The following is a 21,259-nucleotide window of genomic DNA, read 5'->3' as shown; positions in this document are numbered from 1 at the left end:
TAGAAGAAGGCAATCAATATGATCAGGGGAGTGGAGCATCTTCTCTGTAAGGAAATGTTACTTTGGAAGTGTTTAAGTTCATAAAACAAAAAGGGGGATCATTATAGAAGTTCATAATAAAACAATACATGGTGTGAAGAAAATCCAGCCACAAACCTTTCTCTGCCTCTCAAGAACCCTAGAACTGTGAGCCATCAAATGAAGCTGATTGGCAGGAGATTCAGGATCGAAGAGTATAATTTCATATGACACAAGGCTAACATATGGAATTCATTGCTGAGATATGACGACTGCCACTAGGCTTAGCTGGCTTTAAAAACAAGTTAGACAAGTCCATGAAACATAAGGCCATCAATGGCTTCAAGGCAGGATGGCTGAATATTCCACTTCCAGTTGCTGGGAAATGAGTGCCAGAGAGGGATGTTGCCTTTATGTTCTGTTTGTGGGTTTTCCAGAGGCAAAGAGGGTGCTGGACTCGATTTGTTCTGATATTCCTATGTTGCCTGATGTGCATGCAACTGCTTAGGAGTTGGGACTGTGCAACAAAGCAGAAACTTACTTGTTTCTTTAGCAGGTTCCAGACTCCCTTCCAGCAACATCCGTTTGTGAGATCCAGAATCACATGTTCCTCAATGGCTCTCTTCTCTGCTTTCTTTGCATAAACCCATTCTCTAAAGCAGCACCTGCCCCTATTTTATTCTCACAACCATCTTGCAAGACAGATTGTTCCAAGTAAGTTTCATGCCCCAAGACTCTCCTTGGTTGGCAACTAGCTTGGCCAACAGCTGTTTGAGAATGGAGGCGACACTATTTAGCCCAAAGGAGCCTCCTAGGAAGATCCAGTGCGGTAGCTAGTGGTACCTCGGATTAAGAAGTTAATTCGTTCTGGAGGTCCGTTCTTAACCTGAGGTACTTTAGCTAATGGGGCCTCGCACTGCTGCACCGCAATTTCTGTTCTTAACCCAGGGACTATTTCTGGGTTAAGGTAAAGGGACCCCTGACCATTAGGTCCAGTCGTGGCAGACTCTGGGGTTGCAGTGCTCATCTTGCTTTATTGGCCGAGGAAGCCCGCGTAGTCATGTGGCCAGCATGACTTAAGCCGCTTCTGGCAAACCAGAGCAGCGCATGGAGACGCCATTTACCTTCCCGCCGGAGCGTTACCTATTTATCTACTTGCACTTTGATGTGCTTTCAAACTGCTAGGTTGGCAGGAGCAGGGACCAAGCAACGGGAGCTCACCCCGTTGCGGGGATTCAAACCGCCGATCTTCTGATCGGCAAGTCCTAGGCTCTGTGGTTTAACCCACAGTGCCACCTGTGTCCCCATTTCTGGGTTAGCAGAATCTGTAACCTGAAGCGTCTGTAACCTGAGGTTACCACTGTACTTTGTTCCTCCCACTTCCTTTGTCCTTGAGCTGACAGTTCACCAGATTTGGCCCAAGACCACAGCTCCTATTCTAGTCCCCAGTGCTGTGGAAGAGTCAGACATCAACCAGCAGGATTCAGACAAGTGGAGGAAATTATGCTTCCATATTATACTTTCCGCCCCCTCTTCCCTTGCATGGCTCAGAGTAATTGATATGGTACTGTCAGTGGCCAAACATTAATCAGGTCCACATTTGCTTAGTTTCATCAATGCCATAGCATCAGCTCAAGTTCCCAGAATCTCAATGGGTCCTTAGTATGGGTGCTGCTGCTGGAAGCTAGGGCAAAAAAAATGCTAGAAGTAGTTTTCAGACAGCTGTATGTTCCCTACAGACTGTGAAAAAAGATTTACTAGCTAGTTTCAAAATGATCTGAATGTCTTTATAAATGAATGAATAAGAGCTGCCTTTCAAGAAACACCCACACTGGAGCACTCTTTAATAATGAAATAATTTATTTTCTAACAGTTGAACAATACAGAAGAATACATATACACAGCAAGGTCTTCTAAAACATGTAATTTCTAAAAATGCATGTGCTAACTGTAATAAAAAGCACCATTATATGGTCTTGACACAGGATTTTTATGACATGGTATTTACATTAGGAACTGAACATCTGGAAACTGAATTCCTATTTTCTCCCTATCTGCTGCTCCCCTGTTTAGGCTGCATTTTTATTTGGAAGACTCCAAAACTAATGTCAAGAGTTCAAAAGCGCAAGTGTTGTTAAGAGCACCTATTTGAGGAAAGGTCAATCAAAAGAACAGCACAAAAATAAAGCCGAACTCCTCCAGATAGGCCAAATCTTTGGACACTTCAGAAGGGAACAGGTATGTTTCAGTAAGCATATTTAAGCCATCAAGCAGATGGCAGCCAAACAAGCTGACTTTAAGAGTTGTTCAACCAGACCACAATATTCAAAACAAACAGGTTTGCTATAGTCAATCTTTGTACAGAGACGCAGAGCAGGGAAAGAGATTTTGTTTGCTCAGTAGTGTGTGGGGGTGTTTTTCCTCCAAACTAAGAGTGTCACTGATTCACATAGATGTTCAAAGAGCTTCAGGTGGTCATAATGTACAAAAACCAAACACTTGCCCTAACAGAAAGAATTAATAATAATAATAATAAACCTTCTTCAAATCAAAGCATCAAAGCAGCAAAGGGAGTAAGCAACACAGTATTTGTAATCAGGGGAGCAAACATAAACTAGGTATAGAAAGCAGAATTTGTCTCAATACAGTTAAGTGTCAAAACCTGAAATTTGTTACCAAGAGGGCAAAAGGAGGACTCAGAGTCCTAATATATTGCTAGAGCTTACACCAGATGCCCAGTTCACTCTAATTAGGCAGAGAGCACTTAAAAAAAGAACCTTCCCCATCATTCATCCCATCCTCCCAAAGAACACAGGGCTTCCTTCTAGTGGATTTGTAAGCGCTCCTGAAGAGAGAGAGCAACAAGACAAAAGAATGAGGGAGGGGGATAAGGGCGGGAGAGAAGTGCCATATTCTGAGAACAAAGTGCTAAAATGGCAGTTGGCAGAACTCAGCCTGCTAATGCCCAGAGCTCTGGAATCTTGCAAGAGGGTGGGAAAGTTTGTGGCACCTCACTGGACATCTCAAATAAGTGCTCAGCTTGAATCAAAAACAGGTATTCACACCAACCCTGGAAAAAAGTTCACAAGATGTGACTATCAGCACCTTGAAAGCTCTGCTTTATAAAAAACACAATACCATAATAAAAGTTCTGGGTGTTCAACACTCAGGAGAAAAGTTCATCAGGTACAGACAATACTTTTTAGGCTACTTCAGACTGTCACCCTGACATCCACATTTAATTCTGATCAGAAAGAGCAAAAACTTTGAATTTCCATTTCCAATCAAGTGCGCCCCACATTCGCTTCTGCGCAGGCCGTTACTGAGTGCAACAGCGTTTAGTGCGACCTTTTTAACACATGCGGCTTCCAGCTGTAAACACAGGCACAGAAACAACCCCAGTTCCCCTTTAGTAATCTTCAAAATTAATGTATCTGCAGCTTATCGAGTCATAATGCTGGTGGATCAGTGAATTCGAGAGAAAGTCTGGCTAGACCATAATGTCACACTTCTATGGCCCAGCTTATACATCACCCAAGTGACATGGTTGCCACTCGCTACCCCTGTGGTTGTTCCCACACCACCTTGGCAGTGTATGAAACCTCTGCTCATGAAGCTGAGTCAGGATAGATTAGTGCAGTTATGCACTACACCAGTGCTGCCTACCTGCAAGCACAGTACAAACCTCCCTCACCCTGTTGGCAGGAATTTCTAATGATGGGGGCCATGTATGCAACTGGGCCTATTTATCCATCCTTGAAGTGGGCACAGCTATCTGAGGGATGGGCTGGGTGAATAGCAAAGAGCACCACAAAGTTTGCAGCTGCTATGGCCAGTCCTAGCCAAGAGATTTAAAGGTGTCCCTGGAGCCCACAGGACAATTTGTTTTAGATGCCCAGATGCTTCTGAAACCCCGCTCACCTCCGTAGGTTAGGTTTTTTTTTAACATTAGTGCATCATTTGCAAAGTTCAATTTTTCTGTACCATCCAAATTTTGAAAGGACCACATCCAAACAGTGCAAAGATTAATTACCGGTTCACAATAGGGACAAAAAAACCAAAACCCCAACCCCCCAAAACAAGAATCCCTCAGTATTTTACTAAAAATACAACAGGCACAATCCACCAGGAATTTCTCCGGCTCAAAGTACACCAAAACAAAAGTGGCCACATACAACCATGGCTAAACTGCTACTTCCATGTGTGTATATATTTTTGTTGCTTGGGGAAGGAGGGAGAGAAAGAAGGGGTACTATCTAGGAGAAGTTAGAAGTGGATTGTGCCCAGCTATAATTAACTCATATAAAGGCACAACAATTAAAACACATTAGGCCGAATCCTTAAGACTCGTTACGTCTAAAGAAAAGTACACAAATTTGTAATTCAAATTTACCCCATCAAAATGCCCCCAAAATCTGAAGTTACTTTGAACCTTAAAGTGGCAACATGGAGTTGAATTTGTGAGGCAGTTTTATGCAACTCATTAACAAATATAGAAGCTCAAAGGTCTCAGGCAAGAAACATGTCAGAACAAAGGACCTCAAAGTGCAGCTACTCAACTTCTTTTAGTTTACAGGTTGGGAGCTAGCTCTCTGAAGGGTTTTCTGCTTCGATTCAAAGCCAGCTTATAAATGCAAGAAGGCCTCCAACAAATAGGAGTTCAGTGCAAGTCTGCTGGACAACTTAAAATTCCAGCCTTTTTTTTTTTTTTTTAAAGTTAGCACACTCAAAAGAAATAGCTTTGGAGATCTTTAGCAATCCACTAGCCCCACTTCCCATCTTGATTTTTTTCCCAAAGATAGCTTTAAGCTTCTTGAAGAAATCAAATGTAATTTTCATGTTGTTTAGAACTTGTGTCCTAGTGGATTTTGGCAGCTCAGGTCATGCAAGCAAGCATGAATTACATTTTGAAGCTAGATAAGCTACATAGCCCTTTTAGAGTGAAGTGACATGAAGTTGCTTAACTGGCTCTCAGGTATCCTCTAAGTGCTCGGGGACAGCAAGCTGTATACAAATAAATATTAAAAGTCCCTGGGAGTTAATGTTCAAAGCAAAGAGAATGGGACTAAGGAAATCTCTCTCAGTGGACCATGAAATACAAAGTTTCCTAAACATCTATAAAAGCATAAAATCATAAGAATGTTATTACATTAAGTTTATATAAAAATGAATAAATACTATTCATAGACCACGTTATGTACATTTGTGTGTGCTCTAGTTAGTGGTTAGAATGCTGTTGGATGTGGGACACCAGAGACAGGGTGAGAAGCGGACAGAAAAGATAATAAAAGTCAAACCTAAAATCCACATGCAAGTCACTTTTCTGAGGGCTACCAAATAATTTAAACAGGCAAAGGAGTGCTAGAATGCCAAGATGGCACCACAGAATTACTGTAATGCAGTCTCCTCAGTCATTAACTCAAAGCTAGCACAGCTAACTTTGTCACTCAGTTATTGCTGAATTTTTTTAAGTAAACAGATTGGACTAGAACCAAGTATACAAATGAGGCATAATTCTTTTGTGCTAAAGGGATCGAGATCAGCTTTGTTCATCTCTCGGAGGTAGAAAGAATTGTCCCAGAGACAAGAAGGACTTAGCTAGAACTGCTGCTAGGAACAAAAGGTAAATGCAGCTATCAATGCAAAGACATCATCATAAAGATTGCACTGGAGTAGTTTAAAGTACCATTTGGTCTTTTGACACCAAAGATAATTGAGATGTCTTTAAGTAAAGGCATCCTACCAAGGTATTGAGCTAATAGTGAAAGAACCCCACCCCATCAACAGCCTACTGCACAATCCTATTCCTACTATATTTCTGCCAAAGTTAGTTTTGGTCTGCCAGTTGCCCGTCTCAATCCTCGCCCTCTGGGACTACTGATGAGAAGGTGGCTCAGTGCTTATAATCCAAATGGAGCTTTGATTCAGTACTGGCAGGAGTGTCTCAGATATTACATTACAACTACAATGACTTGGGACACTTCAGAGTAACTTCTGAACAGTGGCTGGGACATTTCACTGCACAATTCCCTCACAGAAACTTGCAATGCTTCATAAGTATGCTCTGCCAATCACCAGCTCTGAATGACAGAAACCACGAGTTCTTCCTATAGAGGTCATGTTTGAGGAATAGTGGCTAGTCTGGCTGTTTCGGACACCTTATATTATGCTCTCCCCTCCTCCCACCCCTATAGTGAAAAAGTTAATCTTGAACATTAAGCAACAGCAGCACAGGCAAAAAGTGTAAGTTGCTATTACTGCAACAATATTATTGGGTGCTTAGAAATTTGGTAGGAATGTTCAGTCTCATAGAGATGAGTTTACTGACAGAAAAGGGAAGCTAGTGGATGCCATCAGATGTGTGCTCCAGAGAGTAGCTTGTAACCCACAACCCTATGCACTGTTTTCAGACTTAGGCAAAGCAGATTTTGGTAATGTTGGTGGCACAAGAAGTTTACGTGCAAGAGAATTGTGGGACGGTCCAACATACTACCTAGTAAGATCCAACAAGGAAACAGCAATGGATGGAAAGAAAGCTACTGGCTCCTTATAGGCTGAGACAAGCCTTGAGATTGTTCTGCAGCTTTATTCTCTTAATGCCGGCGCTCGAATAGCCCTCATCACTGCAGACACTCTGCAAGCTTCCCCTTTCGTCCAAATCACTTGGGCTGCTGCTGCTGCTCCAGTCTAGGTCCCCTGTTAGGTAGTCTGTGCTTTCCACATCCACATCGATTTCTTCTGCAAAAGAAATGCAATGTTACTTGGGTAACTCAGACAGCATTCACTTCCTAACAATGCAATTCCTATTTGGTCATGGAAGCAGGGACCCAACTCAAACACCACCAGTACACACCTCTGTCTGAATCGGATCGATCAGAAGAAACAGTAGATCCTATACTGTCCATTCTTATTCGCTCAATACCCAGTTTCTCCAGCTGCCTTTTCAGGTGCCGCTGTTCTCGTTGCAACTGATCTATTTGGTGTACTGCTTTTCTGTCATAGTCTTCAAGTTTCTGTAGAACAAAACAGGTGTAATATGATTCTTGTGCATTATGTGCAAAAGTTAAAAGCCATTATATCAATTTATTATTATTTGCATATGAAAGTATGTCTAATGGCACTTCCCAAGCAATTTTAAGGCCTTGTATAAAATCATGTGGACCCTTCATCAGTGATGCGCAGGCATTGTCTTTGGCACCTACTCATCATGATTTACCTTCAAGTGCCTGCCAAAACTTAATGTCTGTATGTATTCTTCCAATGTGGTAACAATGTTGACTCAAAGATTATGATGTTTTGTCTTTTCTCGTACCATGATGAAGCAGCCCTCTTCATTTGCGAGGAAACAATGTTCTTTAGGAATATGGCGTTATTTACTCCCTATCTCAGTTCCATGATATATTTGACAAACATAATGAGCTTTTTTACATGGAGCTCTAGAGCCCATCCACATCAACTCACCTTGATGTGCAATTTAGCTTTTGTAAGTAAACTTAGCGTGGTATGCCTACTGGATTCCGGTCCAAGAGGCACCAGCCCTTTGAGCTTCTCCAGACACAGTCGAAGATGAGCACGTCTGTTAACGAAGATACACACAGGTTGTTGTGAGTGTAAGATCAACGATCTGGAAACATTCATCATGGGTACTTCTCTATTATATAACTAAGGAACTAGGATAAGTAATCATGAAGCTTAGAAAAGAGATGAAAAGCATATTCATCACTGTCTCAGGCCATTCTGAATTAGGTCTTTTGAAAGTTGGCTATGCCTGATTCAATACCCATTCTAAATGTCTAAAACAGGCCATAGTGCCAGGCCATAGTGGGCAAGCCAAGCTCTCCTGTCCTATGTCCAATGTGGGGCAGAGATATTGAGGCTGGGTCAAAAAGGGGTTTACAGGTAGCTTTGAAGCTCAACCATCAGCTGATTGTCAGGGCTTCAAAGTGCGGCACAAGACTCCTTTCAAGCTCCAATCAGCTGCACTAGGGAGTTAAGATTCAGTTTCCTACCTGTAGTTTAAATGTACTTTGACGTAACATATGCCATGAAGCTAGTCAATCTCAATACACCACAAAGTCATAAAGTGATGCAATTATAATTACACAACGCAAGATACCCACACATTTTAATTAAAACTAATTCCAGTTTTACCTTACCCGGTAATGTAGCAAAATTAGTTTCAAAGATAACTAACCACCACTGATAAGTTGATCACCAGCATTTTAACTAGTTGTTGGAGACCTTGAGCTTTTCCATGTAATACTCTGTTTAGCTTTAGAATTTTTCAACTAAAGGCAAAAGCCTTTAAACTGAATGGTTTTAGTAAGCCTATTCATTAACTGTTGTCATTTTTTTGCAGATACCCCCTCACAACATTCAAGCCTACTGGACTACTGGCATGTCTAACCAAGTACAGTGGTGCCCCGCAAGACGAATGCCTCGCAAGACGAAAAACTCACTAGACGAAAGAGTTTTCCGTCTTTTGAGGTGCTTCGCAAGATGAATTTCCCTATGATGGGCTTGCTTCGCAAGACGAAACGTCTTGCGAGTTCTTGCCCTTTTTTCCCCTTTTTCTAAGCTGCTAATAGCCGCTAATAGCCGTGCTTCGCAAGACGAAAAAAACTGCAAGACGAAGAGACTCGCGGAACGAATTAATTTCGTCTTGCGAGGCACCACTGTACTATCTATTCTGACCATAAGCAATTCACAAAGGTCCCTTTCCTGGTCCTACAACCTTTTAAATTCCCAGCTTTTGTGTGTACCCTTTTCTGCTACTCTTCCTTCCTTGCCTCTTCCCTTCAGCTTAGTCCTTCTCCATACCTTAACCACATGGGACGAAAGAGAAAACAGATTTTTAAAACAAATTCACTCTAGCCTTCTATTCGGTTCAGGACTGATGACAAAATAAACAGTATGTGTATGAAGCAAGGGTGGGGAAGCTTTTTAGACTGGTGGGCCAGATTCCTCTATTTCCACACCACCATGCACCAACCTTGACAGGTGAGCAGATGCAGGTAGGTTGTTGCATCCATATGGTTGTCAGGCACTTGGGAACTGCAGCATAGAGGCCTTTGCCAGCTTCCCAGGCACTGAGCATACAGCTGGCAAAGCTGCTTTCTGCAAAAATTGGCTGCACAGCTGAGTTCTGCACAGGGAACTCTGCTGCACAGCTGATCCAGCAAGCTTGAACTTCAACCCTGTTTTATGTTTTCCCTGATTTAGGCAGGGATCAGCTGCACAATAGGGTTCTTTATGGAGGAACTTGGTTGTGCTAACCTGTCACATATGACATCAGGTGTGCAGCAGATGGGCGTGGTTTGGGGGAAAACAGCTTAACAAGTCAAAATGGAATCCATGCTGGACCAAATTCAGCCAGGGGGCTGAAGGCTCCCTACTGATGTTTAAAATACTAGCTTGTGAAGAAAATAGTTCATGAAAGGAAATAAGGTTGGAAGAAACTCCCAGAGCACATTTCTCTGGAGGAAGTATATAGTTATGGTCCCTTTTTTTTTACACTGGTATTAAAAAGGAATTCCTGTCAGGCTGTACAAATGAAGCCCTTTGCAGTGGTGGGTGAAAAGAACAGAGAGCCTGCCTAAGGTAAGGGGAGGGTTACATGGAACAGCCTTTTGGTGAAAGCCAGGAGCTGGGAAAACACAGGCCTGAAAGTTTTTGCTCAGGGAGATGGTGTTCTTTATGCTTACAAAATTATTGGGATTAGTCTTTTCTTTTCAAACAAAAAAAGTGCTGGGAGTTAGGACTGTGGGGACAATAGGACCTCCTCCTTCAAGTCAAACTGCCACATACTTAGGGGCATTTTTAATACAACAATAAAAATAAAGAAAACAAATATTCCCACAGGCTAGTAAAAATAATTGGTGGCTTACAAGCTGATCTGCCATTTGTAGAGCCCAGGCTGCAGCAATTACAATTTGCCCTCAATTAGTCCTATGCAATCCTAAGTAAAGGTACATATTTACCAAGTATACAAAAGTACTCTTAATACCAGCATGGAACAGTATATATTTAATAAGCAAGAACTATGTTGTGAACCAGAATTTCATTGACACAACAAGGAAAGTTTCAGAAGTTCTTCAAATACAGTCTAGGTCAGGATTAGCCAATGTGATGCCTTCCAGATGTAATTGCAATGACATAAAATCAATAAAGCAACAATAAAGTATTGCATTTTCAAAAAGAGCACTGATAAAATTTCCTTTCCCCCCTATCCAGATGGATAACCATAACATTTTATTTGGCTGCCAGAATTTTAACTGTTTAAGCCAGATGAGTCATAGTGCTTCCATTTTCAAAGCACTACACTGACTTCCTAGTTGTTTCCAATTCAAGGAATTCCCTTTAAAGCTCTAAGTGCCTTCATACCCAAATGCCTATAGGACAATGCCTTGAGATCCTTGGCAGAGGGCCTTCTTCCTTAGTGAAAGCGTATTATGTATGCACTAAGGACAGGGTAGTTTCTGTGCTGGTACCACACTCATCTCCTCAGGGAGATATGACTGGTGTTGGCGTTACTATTTTTGGCATTACTATCTTTTCAGCACCAGTTTAACATATATTTGCTCAGGAGTTTGAAAGGCTTGTTATCCCAGTCTTCTTTTACTTTTTACAGTTCTCTTTGCCTCTCAATCTTTAAATCACTTGACAAATGTTTTATTATATGCTCACTGTATGCTCCCTGGAATCCCTTGAAAGGCAACCTACAGCTATTGTTTAAAAAAAACAGACAGTAAACACTATTTACTTGGTTATGTTGCAAGCAGTCTTCACAAATGCAACCTTGCTATTTGTAGACATGCTGTAAACACATTTAAAATTTAAACACTTAATTTTCATTTATTCCATGGAAGAAAATAAAACACGTGCTTAACTTTTGTTATTGAATTTAAGTGTACAAAGTGCTTAACCATGACTAAATCATGCCCACATCATTTTAAATTGTAGTTCCTAAGATATCTTATTGGATCATGAGATTTACAGGCTGAGCTGGCGGAATTTCTCTGCTTCACTTTCTGTAATTTCCTTGGTAAATATTATGGGAGGCAATTTACTAAGCACTGCTGAATGAGTTTTCTATAGAAAATGATTTACAACACACCTAATTTGGAACACAGACAAATGTTTACATGTTGTAGACTACATTTACTAAAAAGGCCCAAACTGCTCTACAGTAAATGGCCTGAAGGACAACAGGGAATTTTTCCTAAAACATTTTCTTCCTGGAAATCCAGTTCATGCTAACAATGATCAAAAGCTGAACATTTAAAACATAATGTATTGTTTCAATTCTATAATTTAAAAGATTGAAGATGTGCAGCCATTTAAATTCACTTTAGGTGCAAAGTGTTGTAGCATGTTTAATCCCTTGTTGAAAGCGCCTGTGTAAAAACAGAATGATTTCTTGTCTGTGTAAAAAAATAATTTCATTCTTAAATGAAGTAGAAAAATGTCAAAATGAAGCCCATGGTGCATTTTAGAGAAATAGCAATAAGTAGTTTCCTATTTTCTAAGTTTCATTACCTTCTTTTCATAACCATTAGCTCATCATTTGCCATATCCCAAATTAAGCTCCAGTTCTTACAAAAGATATGCAGCTAATTCCTAAAATGTTTCAGGAGAGGTTCTACCAACATCCTTTTCTATATAACATAGGAATTAGTCTAACATTCCAGCCTCACATGGTAAGTCTACCACACCAATAAACCCATCTCAATTAAGCCACAGCACTGTGACTAAGGTACACGTAGTAAGTGCCTCCAAAGAGTACTCTAGATGTCCTATTTGTGCCAACCCAGTTAGAGCAGCAATCACATGTATGGATGCCAAATCAGCCTTAAACTTAGTCCAATATGATCCTTTGAACAGGTTATTGAATTTATAAATCAGTATTTCCCACATTCATTTACTAGTCTGAGAACTGTATGCAAGAAAAGTGGCAACAGGCAACCACAAACTAGTTCCTGCGGTGAAAGCCTTTTGAAGTACTGTGTGCCAGCTGGGAAATACAGACTGCAGACCCCCACTAGCACATGTGGTTGGAATGAAATCACACAGTTCCTAAGCAAACATCACTGGAGCAATAGCCCCTTTCTGAAGACCACGGAGGAGTAAAGCTGCTGAGAAGTTTTTCCTTCAGCAATATTTTTTTCTGAGACTTTGTCATTCGGAGAACCATCACTACCAACGTACAGTGGTGCCTCGCAAGACAAAATTAATCCGTTCCGTGAGGCTCTTCGTATAGCGGTTTTTTCGTCTTGCGAAGCAAGCCCATTGACAGCTTAGCGGATTAGCGCTATTAGCGGTTTAGGGGCTTTTAGCGATCAGCTGTTAAGCGGCTTATCAGCGGATCAGCTGATAAGCGGCTTAGCGGCTTAGGAAAAGGGGGGAAGGGGAAAAAACCCGCAGGAACTCGCAAGACATTTTCGTCTTGCGAAGCAAGCCCATAGGGAAATTCGTTTTGCGAAGCGCCTCCAAAACGGAAAGCCCTTTCGTCTAGCGGGTTTTCCGTCTTGCGAGGCGTTCGTCTTGCGGGGCACCACTGTAGTTATTTTCATAACAGACCCAATATCCTAAAGGCACTCAAACATAGAAAGGCTGAAGGACAGTTTTCAGAATCATTTCAATGTGGTTTGAGAATTCTGATTATAGTGGGGTGATTTAATGCATATGGCAAACAGAATGGCCCAAAGACAGTGCACATGAGATTTTGCATTAAAGCCTTTCCACTCAGCAGCTCTTGCCACATGCACAATTCTGTATACAGTCGTACCTCCTTTTGCGTCTGGGATCCGTTCCAGAGCCCTGGGTACTCGACAACGTATGGCTCTGCGCATGCACGAAGCACGATTTAGTGCTTCTGAACGTGTGTGAGCGGCAAACCCAGAAGTAACCTGTTTCAGTACTTCTGGGTTTGCCATGGACGTTCGACGAAATGGACCCTAAACGGGGCAGACTCAAAACAAGGTATGACTGTACTTCAAGCCGCCACCCAGAAAAAAACAGCTTCCCCAAACTGGATTTTTAAGCTAAAAACACTGCTTTGATTCACTTCATCAAATTACTATAAAATGTAAGATGCGACTACTGCTGTGATTAATAAAAATTTATAATGTCCATTTGAAGACTCACCTGTTCTTTTCCATTTCGTTGTGTGTTGATCTAAATAGAGAAAGAGGGGATTAATGTAACCATTTACACTTGTCAACCATGGAGTAAACATACCTTTGCAGGTTTCAAACCACTGTCAACAAGATGCAACTCTGTTTGTAACTGAATCCCAGGTCAGTAGGGATCTCAAACCAGGGACCACAGTTGCATTATGAATAAGATACAATCATGCCTGCCCGTTCCATGGATCTCACCATAAGGCGTGGCAAAATAATCTACTGAATGAATCACAACCACTTATTTTGCAAGACCCACAGTCTTTCTGAATCCAACTATACCCCATAATACAGATTAAGAAAGAAATTTCCTGGACTATTTTAAAAGTCTTTCCTCCTCCTGTCCTGGGGTGGGGAACCGTCGCTTTTAAGAGCAAGAAAAAAACTTTCCAGGAGAACTCGATAACATTTGATTACAACTAAAAAAAAAATGCACATATTTAACCCATCCAAGTTACATGACTGTTCCTCTTAAAGCTTTTGAAGAACTTGTGGATGATTTTGGATAACTTACCCAACATAATCATCACCATAATTTCATTTAAATAAGTATGTGAGAAGAGAACATACTCTGCACATGATGTACTCATGAAGACAAAACTGCTAATGCACAACAAAAACATATTGCACAAACCCATGTATGTGGCTGTCAGGTGACACCCCCATGTGTCAAATCCTGGGGAAGACTGTTGTGTTTACCCGCATGAGAGGCTAGAAAAGTATTTCTTAAGTAGAAACCTTTGTTTTTAGTATGTTCTTTTTATTATTCTAAACATTACATTGCAATTAAATAAAGGAAGAATAGAAATTAAAAAAACAACACATGCACCAACAAATTAGAAGGGACAGCTGAATGAGATTCCAGAAGATTCCTAGCTCAGGTTAGGTTAGAGGGTGGTCAACTTGGTTAGAGCGTGTGCTGATAATGCCAAGGCTGCAGGTTCAATTCCCATATGGGACAGCTGCATATTCCTGCATTGCAGGGGTTGGACTAAATGATCTTCAGGGTCCCTTCCAACTCTACAATTCTAAATCTTCCATATCTGATGCAACTGATGATCTAGCACCTAAATCGAGTGGTATGCACACTTTCAAAGTAAAGTTCCACTACACACTCATCTTTAAAGCAGGAAAATGGGCTTACGGGAAAATCATTGGAGGAAGAACCAATAAACTGAACTGATTAGCTTGCCAGAGACTCCTGAACTATATTTGAGCATATATTTTACTTGTCTCAACATAATTTTATACAAACTATACACTTCCCTGGAGAACTATATCTAATGTAAGGTTCACATTAAAGGGTAAACTAATAAAGCTGGGGCAAGGGGGAAGAAGAGTTAACACTGAAACTTCATCTTCCACTTTCCATACCATTCCCAAATGGCAGAACATCATGTACTTATCTCAAGACCACTAACCACTGGCACAGCAGGGTAATTTAAGGATAAACCTTTAACTGGGTACTTCCTGCTTCTAAGGCATGCAATGACATAAAGGCAGCCTGAATCTCCAGATATGTAAACAGAAAACTAAAACAAATGTTAGCAAGCCAATGGTTAAATCAACTGGGCCTTAAAAAAGATTGTCATACTTCAATAAGAACTTCTGAAATGAGGGTTGCCATATTTTGAAGAGCAAAAAAGAGGACACATTTGCCGACTTCTACTTTTATCACTATGACAACTCTCATTTTACATACCCATGAAAAGGACATATAGCAGTCCTAAACTGCCCAGTTCATCAATGTCCAAGGAACTTAAATCTGCCATTATCTAGCAGAATTGTAATAGAGTAATATGTTTTTGTTCCAACAGACTTTGGCTTTCTACACCAAGATGTTATAATACTGACCCTCATTGTTAAGATTATTTTATCTGCTATCATTAACTGTTTTGCTTTTCTATATTTTATATGGTTATTTTGACATGCTGCAAGTCACCTTGATTGCTGTTTTAGGGATAAAGGATGGGACATAAATATGCCTAATAAACACATCTTGTATTATATAGCAGTCTTGAATACTTACTACAAATACCCCATAGGCAGATAGTCATTTTGTGCACAAAATTAAGGAACTGATGCAAAAACCTCGATCCATATGATTGCATTTAATGCAAGAGAAGCAGCATATTTATGCAGAAGTAAACCCCATTTCAACAACAGCATTTACTCTTTAATAATTGTGCTCAGGATTATAACAAGTGTGGGGAAACTCTGGTCTCCTAAACTACAGCTGCCATCATTCCTGGCTATTGACCATACTTTCTAGGCCTGATGGAAGTTTGGAGTTCTAAAACATTTGGAGGGCCAAAAGTGCCTCACCCCTGGATTACAGCTGTTAATGTGTTTTCAAATTTCACTGGCTTCAAATAAGCACTCTTCCAAATCCATTCTAAATTTCTTAGAAAACTTGGCTTCCAGAAATCTAAACTGGCACTGAAATGTGTGTGGCATTTCCTGCAAATTTAAATTGTGCCTTTTTTTCTAAAACGTGTCTCAAAATCCTTAGAATGAAGCACACCCAACTCAACATGAAGGATGTTTTAAATTTGAATTTAATTTAAATTTTTGACAAATTCTTCTTCAGATATTCCAACTGCAGCATTACAGTACAGTAGATTGGTTCAGAGGCCAGTGTAACCATTGACAGGAAACAAAAGTGAAACTGTCATGCCCTTTTGATCACAAACATGAAAACTTTTAGACAATACAATCTACATCTTGACTTAAACTGTAATCCTAACCCTGTCTACTCAGAAGGAAATCCTAATTAACTCTATGGGGCTTACTCCCAGGCAAGTGGGGTTAGGACTACAGCTTAACCTTTTAATTAAGGCTAATATCCTTGTAATTAGCACGTGCCCAATGTACTCATCATGCCTCTACTGTAGTTGCTTTGGAAGTGACTGAGTTATGTGCATGGCTCACCCTGCAAGACAAAGGCAGAACACTCAGTTTTCCTTACCTGCTACTACTACTATTTTTCTTAGATTTGTTTCTTCGTTTTAAGGCATCTCTATCCTTGCTGCTGTAGGGTAACATGGAAGCATAGCCATGCTCAGCTTCTGTGGGGGAAACAATTATTCATCCCATTATTAACTCATAGCAAAACAAAACAACTCATTTAAGTTCACTGGCAAATATAACTAAATACTTCATCTCCTGACATTCAGTGCATGTTCTCCTTCAAATTAATCCCATCCACAGGATTTCACATGCCATGAAAGCTGAATTCAAAGACCCCTCACTCACAAATTCATTAGATGGCTAGCCTCAGTCGAGTCTGTATTCTCTTTGTCTCAGCATTCTTAAGTGCAATATGTTAACATCTTATCTTACAAGCCTGGTATAAAGAATACACAAATAGTGTACAGGAAGTACTGGTACTTTGAATGCTTGAAATGCACCAATTATTATGATGCTGAATCAATAATGTCTCAGTTGTGGGTGGGGGGGCGACAAGAGATTATGAACACTGCGATACTCCCCCCCCCTTTCCCAGAGAAGATGTTAACAGAGTTTTGTAAAAGCTGTTTGGAATTTACAAATGGGTAATGCCTTCAGAGTCAGGCAAGGGCACAGCAGCTTTCCATCTCGACACTTTCAGCACTTGACCTCGATCGTCATGGCCGCTCCATTTCCTTCTACAGTTCAGGCCCCCGTTAGGGTTAAAAGCGGAGCGAGTGGGTGAGGAATAGCAGGGCACACCCCCAATAACAGGGCCCGCTCCCCCAAACTGAATTGATTTGTGTGTGCCGGCTTCAGCCGCTTTATTCATTTATTTGTCGCCATGGATGTTCTTGTTCAATACCTTCGAGAGGCTTTGTCACACATTAAATGGGGCAAAATACAAGGGGGGCGCGATTTATCCCCACGATCGGAAGCGTGGTAGATTTTTATAGCCCCACAACCTGCCCCCGCCCCCCCCCCGCCCCGCTAAGTGGGAAGAGGAGGCGGCGGCGGCTGGGAGGGAGGGAGGGAAGGAGGGAGGAGCGAGCAAGAGAAAAGGCAAAGCTGGATCAGAAGGGAATCCGGGGCTCCCTCCCTAGTGAACAGGCTCAGAAGAAAGGAAATCTGCGGAGGAGGAAGAGGAGGAGGAGGAAGCAGCAGCCAGGCCATTCGCCCGCCCCCTCCCCCCCCCCCCGCCTTTCGGGCTTATTTTTAGCCCCCTCCTCCTCCTCGCGCGGCGCTTCCCATTTTCGCTTTAAAGGCCCGAGTTGTTTACTCTTTTCCTGAGGGGGGGATGGGAAGAAGGGAAGGCGGAGATGGTGCCGAAGGAGGGAGGGAGAAGCGGAGAAAAACACACGGACTAAGAACAACGCGGCAGGCAGGCAGGCAGGCAGGAAGGGGGCAGATCGGCGTCGCCCCTCCGCCTTCTTCTCCAGCCTCCTCTCCCGGGCGGAGCGAGAGCAACAAAAAAACAACGGCGGCGGCGGCGGCATCCCGGAGGGAGCCTCGCTGTCACCGGGGCGGCCGGGTGCTCTCCCTCAGCGCGGCCCGAGCCCCCCGCCGCCGCCGCCAGACGGGAGAGAGCGAGCGGTGAAGGCGACAGGCCCTGAGAGAACTTGGGCCGGCAGGCCTACCTCGCTCCCTCCGCTCCAGGAACTCGGCCGCCTCCAGCAGCATCTGGATGTTTTCGCACACTTGGGCGGCCGCCGCCATTTTGCCGGCTGCTTGGTCCTGCCGCCGCCGCCGGAGCCCTCGACGCCGACGACACCGCCACAGAGTCAGCCGCAGCAGCCAGGACTCTCTTCTTCTTCTTCCGCCGCCGCCTCCGTCCAGCGCCCGGAGCCCGACTGTGTGTGTTTACCCCACCTCGCAGCCTGACAGACTCGCCGCAACCAAGCCCTCCCTCCGCAGCCCAACCCGCTGCCCCTGGAGCGCGGCGCCCATTGGGCGACCGTGGCCCGGCTCCGCCCCTGCCGCTGCCCGATTGGCCCTCAGCTAGGCAGAGTGGAAAGGGGGAAATAAGCGGCCAGCCACGCCCTGCTCGCTCGGCATTGGCCGCCTCTGCTCCTGAGCCCGCCTTTATCTAGGCCGAGGTTTCCCGCCTCTGGTTGGCTCGCCGAGCCGAAAAGGCCGCACCTAATTCAGATCTAGTGTCTCATTGGACAAGCCTTAGAGGCACGTCCCATTCGACGGTGCTATAGCAGCGCCTTTCCTTTGCACGGGCGCCCCATTGGTCAGGGCTACCAAAATGACGTTTTACGCTAACTCCCGTAGGCCCAATCCAGGCTGCTCTGCCTTCTAACCCCGTTCGAGCCTTCCTTTTTGATTGGTCAGTGCTGCCCATGGCCCCCTCCCCTTCGCTTATTGTGTTGACTTCTAGCGTTCCGCCCCGCCCACTAGCCACGCGTCTTTGCCATTATGTATTTCTTGTCCAATCAGTTTGGGGAAGGAGGTGGAGGGGGCTCTAGGAGGCCCAGGCCTAGCTAGCTCTGCTGGCTAGAGCAGTTGTTGTTGTTTAGTCGTTTAGTCGTGTCCGACCCATCGTGACCCCATGGACCAGAGCATGCCAGGCCCTCCTGTCTTCCACTGCCTCCCGCAGTTTGGTCAAATTCATGCTGGTAGCTTCGAGAACACTGTCCTACCATCTCGTCCTCTGTCGCCCCCTTCTCCTTGTGCCCTCCATCTTTCCCAACATCAGTGTCTTCTCCAGGGAGTCTTCTCTTCTCATGAGGTGGCCAAAGTACTGGAGCCTCAGCTTCAGGATCTGTCCTTCCAGTGAGCACTCAGGGCTGATTTCCTTCAGAATGGAGAGGTTTGATCTTCTTGCAGTCCATGGGACTCTCCAGCACCAGAATTCAAAAGCATCAATTCTTCGGCGATCAGCCTTCTTTATGGTCCAGCTCTCACTTCCATACATCACTACTGTGAAAACCATAGCTTGAACTAGACGGACCTTTGTTGGCAAGGTGATGTCTCTACTTCTCAAGATGCTGTCTAGGCCTGTCATTGCCCTTCTCCCAAGAAGCAGGCGTCTTTTAATTTTGTGGCTGCTGTCACCATCTGCAGTGATCAGGGAGCCCAAGAAAGTAAAATCTCTCACTGCCTCCATTTCTTCCCCTTCTATTTGCCAGGAGGTGATGGGACCAGTAGCCATGATCTTCGTTTTTTTGATGTTGAGCTTCAGACCATATTTTGCACTCTCCTCTTTCACCCTCAATAAAAGGTTCTTTAATTCCTCCTCACTTTCTGCCATCAAGGTTGTGTCATCTGCATATCTGAGGTTGTTGATATTTCTTCCGGCAATCTTAATTCCGAGGAAGGCCTAAAGCCCAGGCTTGGTGCAAGGAGGCGGCGAGCGTGGCAGGCGCAACACTGCGGGGAGAAGGAGGCGGCATTTGTGTTTGTGTAGGTGATATATGGAAGTGAGAGCTGGACCATCAAGAAGGCTGATCGCCGAAGAATTGATGCTTTTGAATTCTGGTGCTGGAGGAGACTCTTGAGAGTCCCATGGACTGCAAGAAGATCAAACCTCTCCATTCTTAGGGAAATCAGCCTTAGGGACAGATCCTGAAGCTGAGGCTCCAATACTTTGGCCACCTCATGAGAAGAGAAGACTCCCTGGAAAAGACCCTGATGTTGGGAAAGATGGAGGGCACAAGGAGAAGGGGGCGACAGAGGACGAGATGGCTGGACAGTGTTCTCGAAGCTACAAACATGAGTCTGACCAAACTGCAGGAGGCAGTGGAAGACAGGAGTGCCTGGCATGCTCTGGTCCAGGGGGTCACGAAGAGTCGGGCACGACTAAACAACAACAACAACAAGGTGATCAAAACAAGGCAGTCTCTGCCCCTGCAGGCTTACAGTCTTTTTATTTTGATTGAGAGAGAGACGGAAAACGCAGGAGGAAAACAAAAACTCAGTCACTATTTTCTGAACAGTGGTCCCTATACTGACAAGCTGGCAAAGTTCAGGGAGCACCAGGAGGAGGTGCCTGATGGAGCGGAGCCTCCTGCAAAGCTGATGGAATGAGCCTTTTGCTCCCTACCTCTCCCACTGGGACAGCCTGATGGAATTGCTGCCACCAGGTGACAGTTGAGGGGGGAGAAGGCCTGGTGGAGCTCCCCCTTCCACCATATACCCCTTTGCCTCGTAAAAAGAAAAGGCAGCCACGTTGAGCTATAGGGAAACGCACCCAAGACATCAGTTATATTAGGGCATTCTACTTTTGCTGGATCAGGTTGGCACCCCATCTAGCCCAGCATCCTGTATTAATATATATATATCACCACCATCTATATCCTCACCTTCTCTCCAAACACTCAAAGCAGCTTACAGATAGAATAGAAAAAGCTAAAAACATAGAAAATAAATCATTTAAAAGTATTTAAACACTGAGAATTAATATATATATACCAAAATATCTATTAAAAGTATAGACAACAATAGTAACACTCAAAACCAAAAAATACCCAGTCCTGTACTTACAGTGGCCAACTGGGTGCCTCTGGTAAACCATGTATGTGAAATTAAGATTGTTTTTAAACCTGACATACTCACTTTATTATTATTATTACTACCATCATCATCGTCGTCATATATCTTTCCTTTCACCAAGACTGGGACTCAAGGTGGCTTACAAAAATTAAAACAAATATAAAATACAAAAGCTAAAGACATATAAAAGCTAATAGTTAAAATTAAACTCCAGCAGAATAAAAACAATATAAAAAATAATCCATTACAAATAAAAGCAGCAATGCACTATCAAAAGCCCTTTTCTTAAAGAACAGTCAGGCCACAGGGGCCTGCTGAAATAAAACAGTCTTCTACCGGTGGAAGTTCCAAAGTCTGGCAGCAGACCTCCAATATCCCCACCCTGCTTGTGAGGGTGGTGGGACCAAGAGAATGGCCTCCTCTGAAGGTCTCAGAGCCCAGCAAGTTTGTATGGAAGACAGACATTCATACAAGGAACAACTGTTTTGTGCATGTTCAAAACACATGGAACAGTGGATGCAAATACCATCCTCAGATCAGGAAGAGGGTGCAATGGGCGCGTAACAGGGCAGGTTTATGCACGCTCCACTAATGCGCGCAATAACCTGGAAAGC

The 21,259-nt window shown here is 43.3% G+C and overlaps 1 protein-coding gene across 4 annotated transcripts; it reads right to left on the bottom strand.

The window, feature by feature from the left end:
- Nucleotides 1-1,860: 1,860 nt before the first annotated feature.
- Nucleotides 1,861-18,043, bottom strand: MXD1 (MAX dimerization protein 1). 4 transcript variants are annotated; one of them, XM_079987605.1, is made up of 7 exons: nucleotides 17,786-18,043; nucleotides 16,168-16,267; nucleotides 13,165-13,194; nucleotides 10,781-10,834; nucleotides 7,480-7,594; nucleotides 6,872-7,031; nucleotides 1,861-6,753 (listed from the first exon to the last, which is right to left on the bottom strand). In XM_079987605.1, the coding sequence occupies exons 1-7, from the start codon at nucleotides 17,862-17,864 to the stop codon at nucleotides 6,566-6,568; spliced, it is 726 nt and encodes a 241-aa protein (XP_079843731.1). In that variant the 5' UTR covers nucleotides 17,865-18,043; the 3' UTR covers nucleotides 1,861-6,565. The 4 variants fall into 4 exon arrangements, with proteins under 4 accessions (XP_079843731.1, XP_079843730.1, XP_079843733.1 ...); XM_079987604.1 differs by having other exon boundaries at nucleotides 1,861-6,756; nucleotides 17,786-18,036; XM_079987607.1 differs by lacking the exon at nucleotides 10,781-10,834 and having other exon boundaries at nucleotides 17,786-18,040.
- Between the last annotated feature and the right edge of the window lie 3,216 nt (nucleotides 18,044-21,259).

This window comes from Podarcis cretensis (assembly GCF_951804945.1).
Source record: "Podarcis cretensis genome assembly, chromosome: 8".
Taxonomy (NCBI): domain Eukaryota; kingdom Metazoa; phylum Chordata; class Lepidosauria; order Squamata; family Lacertidae; genus Podarcis; species Podarcis cretensis.
This window is presented reverse-complemented; position numbering and strand designations above follow the sequence as displayed.